General features: G+C 40.1%; 1 protein-coding gene across 1 annotated transcript in view; it reads right to left on the reverse strand.

Moving 5' to 3' along the window:
- The window catches only part of LOC106082520 (putative phospholipase B-like lamina ancestor), a 102,671-nt gene extending 95,071 nt beyond the window's left edge, over positions 1 to 7,600 (reverse strand). The window contains exons 1-2 of the mRNA XM_013245080.2: positions 7,536 to 7,600; positions 5,445 to 5,562 (exon numbers count right to left, since the gene is read on the reverse strand). Of these exons, the coding sequence (XP_013100534.2) occupies positions 5,445 to 5,562; positions 7,536 to 7,600 (183 nt within the window). The remainder of the gene's footprint in view (positions 1 to 5,444; positions 5,563 to 7,535) is intronic.
- Between the last annotated feature and the right edge of the window lie 6,216 nt (positions 7,601 to 13,816).

A 13,816-nucleotide genomic window follows, 5' to 3' on the forward strand; every position in this document is an offset into this window, starting at 1 on the left:
CTGGATCGCTGCAACCAACTCATGCTCTTCCGACTCATAAAATCCACTATCTCGTCGATCTTACATCTCAAAGCATTGCAATTCAAATGCAAAATACATACACTTCCCAGCACTGGCCTGGTAATATTAGAGCTGCGATGCTGTTGATGCATATATTGCCGCAAGGCAGAGGTCGGGGGGTCACATAGTTCGTCGACGAGGACGCAGAAGGCGACAATGACGACGATTTGAGCCACTGCTGTCTATGTTCACACAGCTACTTGCAACATATTCAATGTGACTATACTCCCGTAGTGATGTAAGGCCAGAGGAAGATCGGAAATGTACCCACTCCATGCACCGATTACTTTACTTTACTTTACTTTAATTTACTATGACAGAATATATCTTAGCGTTCCAAGCGACTCGAAATCTCTGACATCATTCTAAAATCTCTGACATCAAGTTTCGAGGTGTCTCCCACAACTTGATCTTTCCATCGGGCTTTTGGTCTTCCCGGTTTGCGTGTACCACCGTGTTTGCCTTCAAAAGACTTCTTTGCCGAGCTTCTTCATCCATTCTGACAACATGACCTAGCCAACGCAGCCATTGTATTTTGATGCGTGTAACTATGCTATCGTCGTCATTCAGCTCATACAGCTCGTGGTTCATACGTCGCCTATATTTTCCGTTAACGCAAACTGGTCCATATACTTTACGAAGAATCTTTCTCTCAAATACTCCAAGCACTGCCTCATCTGCTTTCACAAGAACCCATGCTTCAGAACCATATAACAGCACGGGTAGTATCAGTGTCTTGTAAAGTGTAGTCTTCGTCTGTCGAGAGGTGGCCTTGTTTCTAAACTGCTTACTTAGTCCAAAGTAGCATCTGTTTACCAGTATTATTCTTCGCTTTATCTCAAAACTGGTGTCATTCGTTTCGGTTATGGCGGTGACGGGGTAGGTAAAGTTACTGACTATCTCAAAGATGTGGTTCCCAACATTCTCCATGTTCTTTATCTGCTCGGTTGTACAAGGCTTTTTGGGAGTGGAAACCATCCATTTCGTCTTATCTCCATTTACTGCCAGACCCATTTTCTTTCGATTCTTTCAAAAGCTGCAGTTACTACTTCCGGTGACCGACCTATGATATCGATATAGGCGGCATAGGCGAGTAGCATGTGCTCTCTTGTGATTAGTGTGCCATATCTATTCACATCTGTATCTCGTATAATCTTCTCTAGCAGGATATTAAAGAGATCACACGAGAGGCTGTCTCCTTGTCTGAAACCTCGTTTGGTATTAAATGGTTCGGAGAGATTCTTTCCTATTCTTACTGAGGAACGCGTATCAGCAAGTGTCATCCTGCAGAGTCTTATTAATTTTGCAGGGATACCAAACTCAAACATGGCTTGAAATACCTTTGAACGTAAAGGAGTATCGATGGCGGCTTTGTAGTCAACAAAGAGGTGGTAGGTGTTGATTTGTCCTTCTCGGGTCTTTTCCAGGATTTGGCGCAGTGTGAATATCTGACCTAGGGTGGATTTACCTGGTCTAAAGCCGCATAGGGCCCAATTATCTCCTTGACTTTAGGTTTTAATCTTTCACACAGTACGCTCGAGAGTATCTTGTATGCGATGGGGAGGAGACTTATTCCTCTGTAGTTGGCACATTCCGTCTTGTCTCCTTTCTTGTGTACGGGATATAGTATGCTGAGGTTCCAATCATCGGGTATGCGTTCTTCTAGCCAGATTTCGCAGATAAGCTGATGCATACGCCTTCTCAGCGTGTCGCCTCCGGTCTTAAATAGTTCAGCGGGTAACCCGTCGGCTCCTGCTCCCTTGTTGTTCTTTAGCCGAGTTACTGCTACTTGGACCTCATTCTGACTAGGAGGTAAACATTCTATACCATCATCAGGGATTGGTTCTGCGGTATCCTCATCGCCGCCAACATCGGACACTAGCAGTTGGGTAAAATGTTCTTTCCATATCCTCAGCATGTTGTCTGTGTCAGTTACCAGATTTCCTTCTTTGTCTCTGCAGGAGGATGTGCCTGCACCAAAGCCATCGGTTTGGTGTTTAATTCTTTGGTAGAATTTCCGGACTTCATTCTGACTCCTGTACATCTCAATTCGCTCGCACTCACGTCTTTCCATTTCTTTTTTCTTTCTGCGGAATGGACGATTCTCCTCTCTCCTTTTCTCCCGATACCTCTCCTTCATCTGGCGCGTTGCTACTGATTGCAGGGTTGCTCTATATGCCGCATTCTTGGCTTCAGTAGCATCTCGACACTCTTGGTCGTACCATGGGTTTTTTGGAGGAGGCTTCCGGTACCCAAGTACGGATTTCGCGGCATTTTCCATGGTGTGGGCAATTGTTTGCCACTGCGCCATTATATCATCGGAACAAGGAGTGCTTTCATCAAGCAGTTGGGTCAGCCGAGTGGAGCATGCCGCTGCCATTTCTTGTGTTTGCAGCTTTTTAATGTCCAGCTTCCGTGCAGTGTCAGATCATACTTTCCTCGTCATGTTCAAACGGGTGCGAACCTTTGCTGCAACAAGGTAATGATCCGAAACTATATTCGCTCCACGGATCGATCGTACATCTAACACGCTTCCATCTATCACAACGTAATCAACTTGGTTTCTCGTGTTTTGATCGGGTGACAGCCATCTGGCTTTGTGGATATTTTTATGTTGAAATCTGGTGCTACTAACTACCATGTTTTTTGCCGCGGCGAAATCTATCAGCCTCAACCCATTACTGGACGTTATCTCGCGAAGACTAAACTTTCCGACTGTTGGACTAAAAATGTCTTCCTTCCCTATCTTCGCATTAAAATCTCCCAGAACGATTTTAATATCATGGGCGGGGCAGCGGTCATATTCTCGCTCTAGGCGATCCTAGAAAATATCCTTGATCTCCTCGTCCTTGTCTTCCGTCGAGGCATGGGCACAAATAAGGCTAATGTTGAAGAATTTGGCTTTAATGCGGATTGTGGCTAGCCTCTCATCCACCGGAGTAAAGCTGGAGACAAGGTGTTTTAGTCTCCGACTAACCACAAATCCACAGCTAAATTCATGCCTCGTGTTATGGCAGCTATAGTATAGTTCGTCGCCGTTTGGTATTATAGTGACGCCATTCCCAGTCCATCGCACTTCCTGCAAGGCGGTAATATCTGCCTTGTACTTCTCTAATACATCCGCCAGCGCGTATACTGCACCTTCCCTATAAAAAGTGCGGACATTCCAGGTGCAGATCCGAAAATCATGGTCCTTTTTTCGTTTGCTTGGGTCGTCAACGTTGGGGGGGGTCCGTTTTTACTATCCCTTTGTTTCTCATAGTAGTTCTCATAGTTTTCCGGGGGCGGATTACAGGCCCAGCGCCCCAACCGCATGGGTTTCGTAGAATTGTACATGTATCCCTCGTTGTGGCGAGCCGCTTGCTCAATGATCCGACGATCGCCTTCAGCCGCCCCTAACCTGGGAACAGACGCTGATGTTGGCCATTGGTTATTTGAAGGCGCCAATAACTCGCCTTGTCATCTCGAGAATCATTGGCACTCAGTATTTAATTAAGAGCCAGTGCCACCTGACTCCTCACTGAGACTCTCCTCTCGAAAATCGCTGACTGCCCGCGGCCGCATTTGCAGCTACTCCGCATAAAAAACGGAGCTTTCCACCATCCGCAACCTGTGGACGCGACCGGTAGCTTTCAGCTAAGCTTCCCGTGATAACGATGGGCACCACACAAATCGGAGCTCAAAGTTCCAGCCTGTGTGGTGCTCATAGTCACCCCGTATATGCCGGGATGCACCGATTACACCTCACCGAAACGACCGATGATGGAGGCGGTTGTGGCAAACCGAACAGAACCAAGGTCCGGGGTTCTTTTCAATCAGACCTACCATTCGCATATTCTTGCGCTTATATCTTCCGATACAAAGGTAATATCTAGTACCTCCTGCCTGTTCCTGGTAATAAAGGTCGGTTTATATTAGTTTCAGCCTAAGAGAAAATTCTGCGGAAGTGGTCCATCGGCTAAACAGAAGAAAGCCAGATTGGGATACATTTCGGCACACATCCTGCACGACTAGACCAGAAAAGGTAGTAAAAACAGCGGAGAACATAGACATAACGGTCATACGGATCACAAAAGCCCTGAAAGACCCGCTTGTGTCAGCGTGTCCTAGATCCAAGACAAGGGGCAAACAGCGATAGCCATGGTGGGTCCCAGAACTGGACTTAATACACAAGGGCACAGGACGTCTATAAGGCTGAGCTAAGAAGATACAAGCGCAAGCTGAGAAAGGCTCAGAACAAATCATGGGTGGAATTCTGCTGCTCCGTGGAGGATACATCCGAGGCCTGTAGGCTAACGAAGATCCTATCCACAAAATCTTTTACAGTGGGTTATATGCAGAAGTCGGAGAATGTATGGACAATGTCTAATGAGGAAACTCTGAACGGACAACTTGGCGCCATAAGAGTTTTTCATTGATATATGTACATTCGTCTGAGGTTATTGGAGAAATTGTGTCTGAGTCGAAAATCTTTTGGGCGATAAAAAGTTCCGACTCCAAGCCCTGATGGTGTACCGCCGGTTGAATTACAAGCTTTATTCTTTGGCTTAGAGAGCTATACACTGCTTGTATCAGCATGTCGTATATACAAAGGTCATTTTCATTCCAAAAGCAGGAAAACCTTACCACACGAAGGCGAACGATTTTCGTCCTATTATTCTGTCATCCTTTATGCTGCACACTCTGGGGAGGTTGATAGAATCATATCTTATGACAAAGATCCCGAAAGAACGCCTGTCGCAACAACAGCATACATATATGTAGTGAGGGCAAGTCCACTAAAACAGCCCTTCACGATCTTCGACTCCGACTTCAATCATAAGTGAGTTTGAGTTTCTAGGCATCAACACTAGCATAAGAAAGCTTACTTACTTACTAAACGATGCATTACGGCAGTTTTGGAATCTGTATATCTAAAAAGATGGTTCAGCAAAGGAACACATCAACGAGGTGTACTGTCTCCTCTACTTTGGAATATAGCCATTAACAATATGTTATTGTCTATGGAAGAAAAAGGTTTAAAAGTGGTCACGAAGGCTGATGACGTTTCCCATCACTAAAAGAGGTATACTTCTGGAAGCTATATGTGCGCCAGCGAAGTGGGCTACCGAAAGTGGTATAGGTGTAAATCTGTGCAAGATAGAAGAAATTCTTTTCAGCAGGAGATACAAGTTACCTGCAGTGGCACCTGTCTCCTTCGGCGGAAAGAATGTTCCATTTATTGAAAGAACAAAATACCTGGGTGTTTTAATGGATAGGAAATAAAACTTCAAATAAAACATTTTGAAAAGTGCAAGAAAAGCTACTCTTGCCCTATACATCTGCAAGAGAGCTATTGACAAAAGTTGGGAATTCAAACCTTATGTCATGCGCTGAGTACATACTGCCGTTGTCAGACCTATAATGCTATATGCTGTTGTGGTCTTGTTGACGGCACTTGAAAAGTCCACCTGCGACCATTGCTGGGAGGCCAAGGGAGCTTTCTCTTTGGTCATGCGGCGGCTACAGATACAGATTACACATTGCCTGAGCCGCTTTTTGAGTCTCTATTTCTAATAAAATCGATTGGAACTACAATATACCCAGTGGCAGAAAATACATAGACTTTTTAAACGGATAGATCCAGTATAGACGGCCAGGTAGGCGTTACGGTACTCTGAACAACTAGGAATAGATATATCAAGAAGGTTACCATACCTCTGTATCGTGTATCAAGCGGAGATCCTTGCCATTAAAGAAGTGGGGGAATGATAATGTCATACCGACTGACATAAATATCTTCTCAGACAGCCGTTAAATCCCTGGAGAACGCATTTCTGAATTCAAAAACCCCCCTCGAATGTCGCAGATCTCTCAACGATATAGCTGAACAGTTTAATATTCACCTGCTCTGAGTGCCGGACCACAGAGATATTGTAAAGCGGACAATCTTGCGAGACAAGGAACTTCCTTACACATTCTAAGGAAACTGCAATTTGCGGGTATGCCTCTAGCGACATGTAAGTTAAGTCTTCAATATCAGGCCCGAAGGGTAACGAATAATAGATGGTCACAAAAAGGGGGTTTTGAGAATTTCAAAATTATATGCCTAATCTAGACTTGAAGAGGTCTACCGCATTGCTTAATGAAAAGTTTACACCACGAACAACGATTTGAAATCTGATGTTTTCTTTTGTTTAATTCTTAAGAGAGTAGAAAAGGGAATTGTATTGTATTATTGTATATTGCACTAATTTCAAGATAAAAAGTAAAAAAAAAAGTCAGCAACCGATTAAAAACAAGCTAAAACCCTGTTAACACTTCTCTTTAAATCCGGATTTAATGGCTCGATCATCTGTTTTACCTTTATAAAATCAGCTGTATTTAATGAGCAGTGTAAACAGGTTTAAATCATATTCGTTGTTCGTACATAGTTCTCTTGAAATGCTCTCTTTTCTAAATTTTCTTCGTTTATTTCGAATCTTTGTACTTGGTGCCCCTTAAAAGAGTCGATAATTTATCTATCTATGTATTGTCTGTGGTGCTTAAGTAGAGCTGCAAAACTATCGATGGCATTATCGATAGTTAAATTTATGCGTCAATATCGATTGTTTTTAAGACTAATGGCAAAATAAAATTTGGTGCTAAAATTTGCTTTTCTGAAAAAAAATTATTGGATTAACCAACAATTCGACAGTTCATAGGCAAAACGTTGGTTTTTTAATAGAAAGTCTTCCAAATTATGACAAATTTACAAACCCAAAAAAGGGTTTAAAGTTCTCAGACCAAATATTTGTAAGGTGCTTTTAATAAAACTCTGATCCAAGACGGGTCAACAAATGTCTTTAATATTGCTGTAGTGGGTATTTAAAGCTCGGAATTAATTCACCTTCAAGCAAAACCTCGCGTAATAGCGGATGTGAAAATTACACCCCAGGCTAAGTTAATAATTTTTTTTTGTAATTTCCTACACTTGTGACTTAGGTATGTTTTGAAAGTGCCTTCGTTATATTCACGGAACGGAATTAATCTTCATGTGAGAATTACACCCCAGATTTAGTAAATATTTTTTTTTTTTGTAATTTCCTACACTTGTGACTTAGGTATGTTTCGAAAGTGACACGTGACACTTCCTCTTATTATATTGTTAACTCTTTTATGATACGAATGTACACCCAGAGAAAATTTTAAACCAAACGTGCTCATTTCAGTACCATACGGTATTGATAGTAAAGCAACACCGTATACTACATGGTATGGATGAAAAATAAAAAGATTAGTACCATTTGGTACTAGCCTTATTACCAAATTGGTATGATTTCCATACCAAACTGTTATTGGTTTTAGTATCAAAACGGTATCGGTTTTATACCAAATCGTTTTTGAATAATCCATTCCACAAAATGCCATTGAAAAAGTGTTATTTTTTATTTCGTTTATTTAAGTTAACAATTACAATTATTAATTACTAAAAATAATGCTACACCGTGACCAACCTGAATTCCTTGTATTCAGCAATTGGTTCCATACCCAATTGGTTTTCATATGAATACACCGACATAGCATCCTTTACCACACAAGAGACTTTATCATGTTTGTTTTTACTATATCCATTTTCGCCGCTTAATCGTATTAAAATTTTTTGGTATATTAGAACAAATATTTTATAATTGCGTCAATATTTTAAGTACCAAATATATTTGCCAATAAAGTGAATAAAATAATTCCAGACGGAATCGGCAAAGTACCGTCCTTTTTCCATCATTGTATGGTTCAACTTATACCTTTTACTAACTTCATAGAAAGCTAACTTTTTTATATTAAACAAATAGCATATGCCCGGTCACCTCGCTGCCCTCATTTTACACCCAATATCATGTTGTAACTGTATTGCAATTTTAATAGCTTTTCCTAATCCGTAAAGAAACTAAAATTTTTAAAGTTTTAGTACCTAAATGTACGAATTAAAAAAACTTTAGTTGGCCGATATATACTGTCAAGGTGTTACTGTATCACAATTTTAAAACCCTTAGCTCAATCCGTAAAGAAAGTACCATTTTGTACGGTTTAGTACCAAAATGTACGAATATCAAAAAAATCATCTAGTCACCCGGCACATACTGCCTGTAGCTCAATCTATAAAGAAAGTACCAAATAGTACAAATTACAGCACTTAAGTACGTTTTCTTCCACTCCAGGTATGATTTCACAAGATATATTCATTTACAGGTAGTGGCAGTTGCCCAACAACAAAATATTGAGTGCACTGTCTGTCAAAATCAGTGATTAGTGCAACTCTGATTTTGTTTATGTTACAAGTTGGCGCCATCTTTCGTTGTTTATGTGTGTTATGTTTCTTAACTAAAATACAAACACACACAACCAAAACTCGTTGACAGATAGTGCACTTCGCGAGAAAAATTTAACTCAGCTGTTTACTGTACACTACCTAGTAATTATGTCATGCGATTTCAGCATTTCATATTTGGTACAACTTATCGGATTTTTGTCAAGTTACGATAATTGTTACCAAATTATTTAATTGTATAAGTCACAGTTTAATGCAAAAGTAAATAAGCTATTTCGTACTATTTATCCTTTTTGGTGCCAAAATGTATGATTTGCGAAAAAAAACATTTAGTCACCCATCATATATTTCGTAGTTGTACCAACATGCTTAATTTCAGAGCTCTAGTTCACTTTGTAAAGAAAGTACGAAATAGTACCAAATACGGTACTAGACTTACGTTTCTCCCGTTTCCAATACTATTTTTATACCCTCCACCATAAGATTGGGGTATACTAATTTCGTCATTCTGTTTGTAACTACTCGAAATATTCGTCTGAGACCCCATAAAGTATATATATTCTTGATCGTCGTGACATTTTATGTCGATCTAGCCATGTCCGTCCGTTCGTCCGTCCGTCTGTCTGTCGAAAGCACGCTAACTTCCGAAGGAGTAAAGCTAGCCGCTTGAAATTTTGCAAAAATGCTTCTTATTAGTGTAGGTCGGTTCGTATTGTAAATGGGCCATATCGGTCCATGTTTTGATATAGCTGTCATACAAACCGATCTTGAGTCTTGACTTCTTGAGCCTCTAGAGGGCGCAATTCTTATCCGATTTGAATGAATTTTGGCACGACGTGTTTTGTTATAATATCCAACAACTGTGCCAAGAGCCCTAGAGTGCGCAATTATTATCTGATTGGGATGAAATTTTGCACGACGTGTTTTGTCATGATATCCAACAACTGTGCCAAGAATGGTTCAAATCGGTCTATTACCTGATATAGCTGTCATATAAACCGATCTTGGGTCTTGACTTCTTGAGCCTCTAGAGGGCGCAATTCTTATCCGATTGGAATGAAATTTTGCACGATGTGTTTTGTTATAATATCCAATTACTGTGCCAAGTATGGTTCAAATCGGTTCATAACTTGATATAGCTGCCATATAAACCGATCTGGGATCTTGACTTCTTGAGCCTCTAGAGGTCGCAATTATTATCCCATTTGCCTGAAATTATGTACTGCGGAACCTCTCATGACCATCAACATACGTGTTTATTACGATCTGAATCGGTCTATAGCCTGATACAGCTCCCATATAAATCGATCTCTCTATTTTACTTCTTGAGCCCCCAAAGGGCGCAAATCTTATTCGAATTGGCTGACATTTTACACAGGTCTCCAACATATAATTTAATTGTGGTCCAAACCGGACCATATCTTGATATCGCTCTAATAGCAGAGCAAATCTTCTCTTATATCCTTTTTTGCCTAAGAAGAGATGCCGGGAAAAGAACTCGACAAATGCGATCCATTGTGGAGGGTATATAAGATTCGGCCCGGCCGAACTTAGCATGTTTTTACTTGTTTATATTTTTCTATCTACCCAACAACAATCATTTAAGCCAAATTTCGAAGTTCGCCCTATGCAAAGTTCACCTATTTCGTACCTTTTTTGCTACTTTTTAGTACCTTAATGTCCAAAAACACATTTGGTTCCCCAATAAAGGTTACCATAACGTACCTAAATACCAAAATTCTAAGCTCTAGCTCAATTAACAAAAAAAGGTACCAAAAAGTACCAATTGCGGAACTAAACGTACTATTTGTTCAACTTCTGGTACGATTTCGGGAAATTTTTGTCACCAAATTTTAGTTTTTCGAGATGCTCTTTAATTTGAGAACATAATTCTAGCCCTTTACGTTCGCGATGGGCTAATATCCATTTCCTACTTTTTGGAATATTTGAGTACCAAACGTACGAATATCACCAAATCCCGTTTTATCCCTTGCCTATGGCACAAGACCTACATTCATGCAAAATTTCATGATTCTAACTTTAGCCGTTTGGGGTGGGCGATGATCAATCAGTCAGTCAGTCACGCAACTCTTTTGTATATATTTATAAGAAGATAAGATAACAGGCATGCATACATATATCGCCTGTAAAACTGTCTTATTTAAAAATAAAACTTACCTCCAATTTAAATATCCCGTGACAATCTTACGATGAATGATAATTCAATGAAACAATGCGAAAGATTTTCTTTTCGCAATTTGATGATACTGCTTATGTTACAAATTCTTTTTAACACGAACTCTATACGGACACAAAAGAAACAATCACCACATGTTCGTGTTAATTGAAAACCCCTATGGGCTACATTGGAAACCACCAAAGGGAGGGGGTGGGTTATTGGTGTTAAAAAACTCCCTCTCTTGAAAGAAGGGACAATTGTGACGACGATCACAGATAAACCAGTAACAGGCACAAACAACACTGCACAGCCGTAGGAAATCCTATGCCAATAGACAGGCAATTGAGTCGCTAGACTCTATCGATTTGTTGTTGGGTTTTTTTCAATCGGTCACAGTAACACGCAATGAATTTTTACACGATTATTTTTATAGACGTTGTTACTAAGCGAGTTTGAAACACAAAATACTTTGAGAATTGTTTGATTTAATTTTATTCTTTTGATTTTCTTGGATTGTAGGTGCGTGGCTAATTAAACACTTTTTTTATTTAATTTTGTTGTTGTAAAAACATTTTTGGAAGCTTTGAACCAATGCTAGTTACTAACTGAACGCGGTGGAGCTCTTTCTCTCTCTCACTCTCTTTGTTAAAATTTTAGAATTTATTAAAAGACTACTTTTGAGTTTCACTTTCACCTAAGCTATTGTAATACATTTAAAAACAGCACCGGCAAGATAATGATTTTAACGTAAAAAATGTTTAAGCGCAAAGGCGAACACAAAAAGAAACGGAAACAGCAAAACCAAGATGCATAACACGAGCGTTGACAAACGTATACTGTTTGTTTTGTTTTGTGGGCCATTTGATCAGCACAACATGCTGTTGTATGAGCAGTAGTGCCAATGTTGTCAATAAAATTAAAACGCAGAAACACCAATCCTCCTAACGATGGATGTAGGTGGACTAAAACGAGTATACATACATCAATTTTCAACCATCTATTCCAACTATCAGCTATCCCGGCCTTTGGGCCAGCCGAACTTTGAATACCCGCCACTTCGGATATATACATATATTAATCCACGCTCGTCATAGCAGCTATATCTAAATATAGTCCGATCTCGACCATACTCAGGAAGAGTCTAACACAACAAAATTCATCGGTTTAAAAATGCTCCTTTTATGGGCCAAAGAAATCGGGAGATCTTTATGTGTATATGCCAGTTATATCCAAATACAGACCGATCTGAACAATATTGAACACGAATGTCGAAGATCCTAAATCAGCCCACTGTGTCAAATTTCAGCGAAATTGAGTAATAAACGCGCTCAAGTCCCAAGAACATAAATCGGGTGATCGGTATGTATGATAAGCAAATAACGGTCTGGTGCTAAAACCAATAACAGATTTGTATTAAAACCAATACCAATTCGATAAAAAGGCTTGTACCAAACGGTACTAATTATTTTAAATTTCATACTTACCATTCGGTATTTTTTTTATATGGTGTATATTCATTTTGTCATTCCGTTTGCAACACATCGAAATATCCATTTCCGACCCTATAAAGTATATATATTCTTGATCAGCGTAAAAATCTAAGACGATCTAGACATGTCCGTCCGTCTGTCTGTTGAAATCACACTACAGTCTTCAAAAATAGAGATATTGAGCTGAAACTTTGCACAGGTTCTTTTTAAGGTTAAGTTCGAAGATGGGCTATATCGGACTATATCTTGATATAGCCCCCATATAGACCGATCCGCCGATTTAGGGTCTTAGGGCAATAAAGGCCACATTTATTATCCGATTTTGCTGGAATTTGGGACAGTGAGTTGTGTTAGGCCCTTCAACATCCTCCGTCAATTTGGCCCAGATCGGTTCAGATTTGGATATAGGTGCCATATAGACCGTTCCTCCAATTTAAGGTCTTAGGCGCATAAAAGCCACATTTATTATCCGATTTTGCTGAAATTCGGGACAGTGAGTTGTCTTAGGCCCTTCGACATCTTCCGTCAATATGGCTCAGATCGGTTGAGATTTTGATATAGCTGCCATATAGACCGATCCTCCGATTTAGGATCTTAGACCCATAAAAGCCACATTTATTATCCGATTTGGATGAAATTCGGGACAGTGAGTTGTGTTAGGCCGCTCAATATCCTTCGTCAATTTGGTTCAGATCGGTCCAGATTTGGATATAGCTGCCATATAGACCGATCCTCCGATTTAGGGTCTTAGGCTCATAAAAGCCACATTTATTATCTGATTTTGCTGAAATTTGGGACAGTGGGTTGTGTTAGGCCCTTCGACATCCTTCGTCAATTTGGCTCCGATCGGTCCAGACTTGGATATAGCTGTCATATAGACCGATCTCTCTATTTAAGGTTTTGTTCCCATAAAAGGTGCATTTATTGTCCGATGTCGCCGAAATTCAGGACAGTGAGTTAGGTTAAGCCCTTCGACTTCCTTCTGCAATATGGCCCAGATCAGTCCAGATTTGAATATAGCTGCCATATAGACCGATCTCTCAATATAAGGTTTTGGGTCCGATTTCGCCGAAATTTGGGACAGTGAGTTGAGTTAGGCCCTTCGACATTTTTCTGAAACTTGGGCCAAATCGGTTCAGATTTGGATATAGCTGCCATATAGACCGATATCTCGATTTAAAGTTTTGGCCCCATAAAACGCTCATTTATAATGCGATTTCACTGAAATTTGACACAGTGACTTATGTTAGGCTTTTCGAAATCCGTGTCGTATGTAGCTCAGATCGGTTTATTTTTAGATAAAGCTATTTTAAAGACCAATATTTTGTTATACACAATTGAACAATGACTTGTACTTATAAGTATTTGGTCCAAATCGGAACATATTTTGATATAACTGCTATGGGACAAAAGGTATAGAATTTCCACCGGATTTTGATGAAAGGTGGTTTACGTATATTCCCGAGGTGGTGGGTATCCAAAGTTCGGCCGAACTTAACGCCTTTTTACTTGTTACCATACGTTGTTGCTTTACTATCAATACCGTATGGTACTGAAATGAGCACGTTTAGTATCAAATTTTCTGTGGGAGTACTCCCTTCCTTCGGTAGTGGGTTTAAAAAGACTAGACCAAGGTAATTCATGATAAAGGTTACATAACATACGGCATAGCAAGGCCTAACGAGTTTTTACTTGATGTACTTTCTAACTTACGCAACCCTTCTATTTTGATAGATTTAACTATGCTTACGCCGTCATACAGCTGGTGGGTCATACGACGCCTATATTGTCCAACACTCT

The sequence above is a fragment of the Stomoxys calcitrans genome, chromosome 1 (genome assembly GCF_963082655.1).
Source record: "Stomoxys calcitrans chromosome 1, idStoCalc2.1, whole genome shotgun sequence".
NCBI classification, from domain to species: domain Eukaryota; kingdom Metazoa; phylum Arthropoda; class Insecta; order Diptera; family Muscidae; genus Stomoxys; species Stomoxys calcitrans.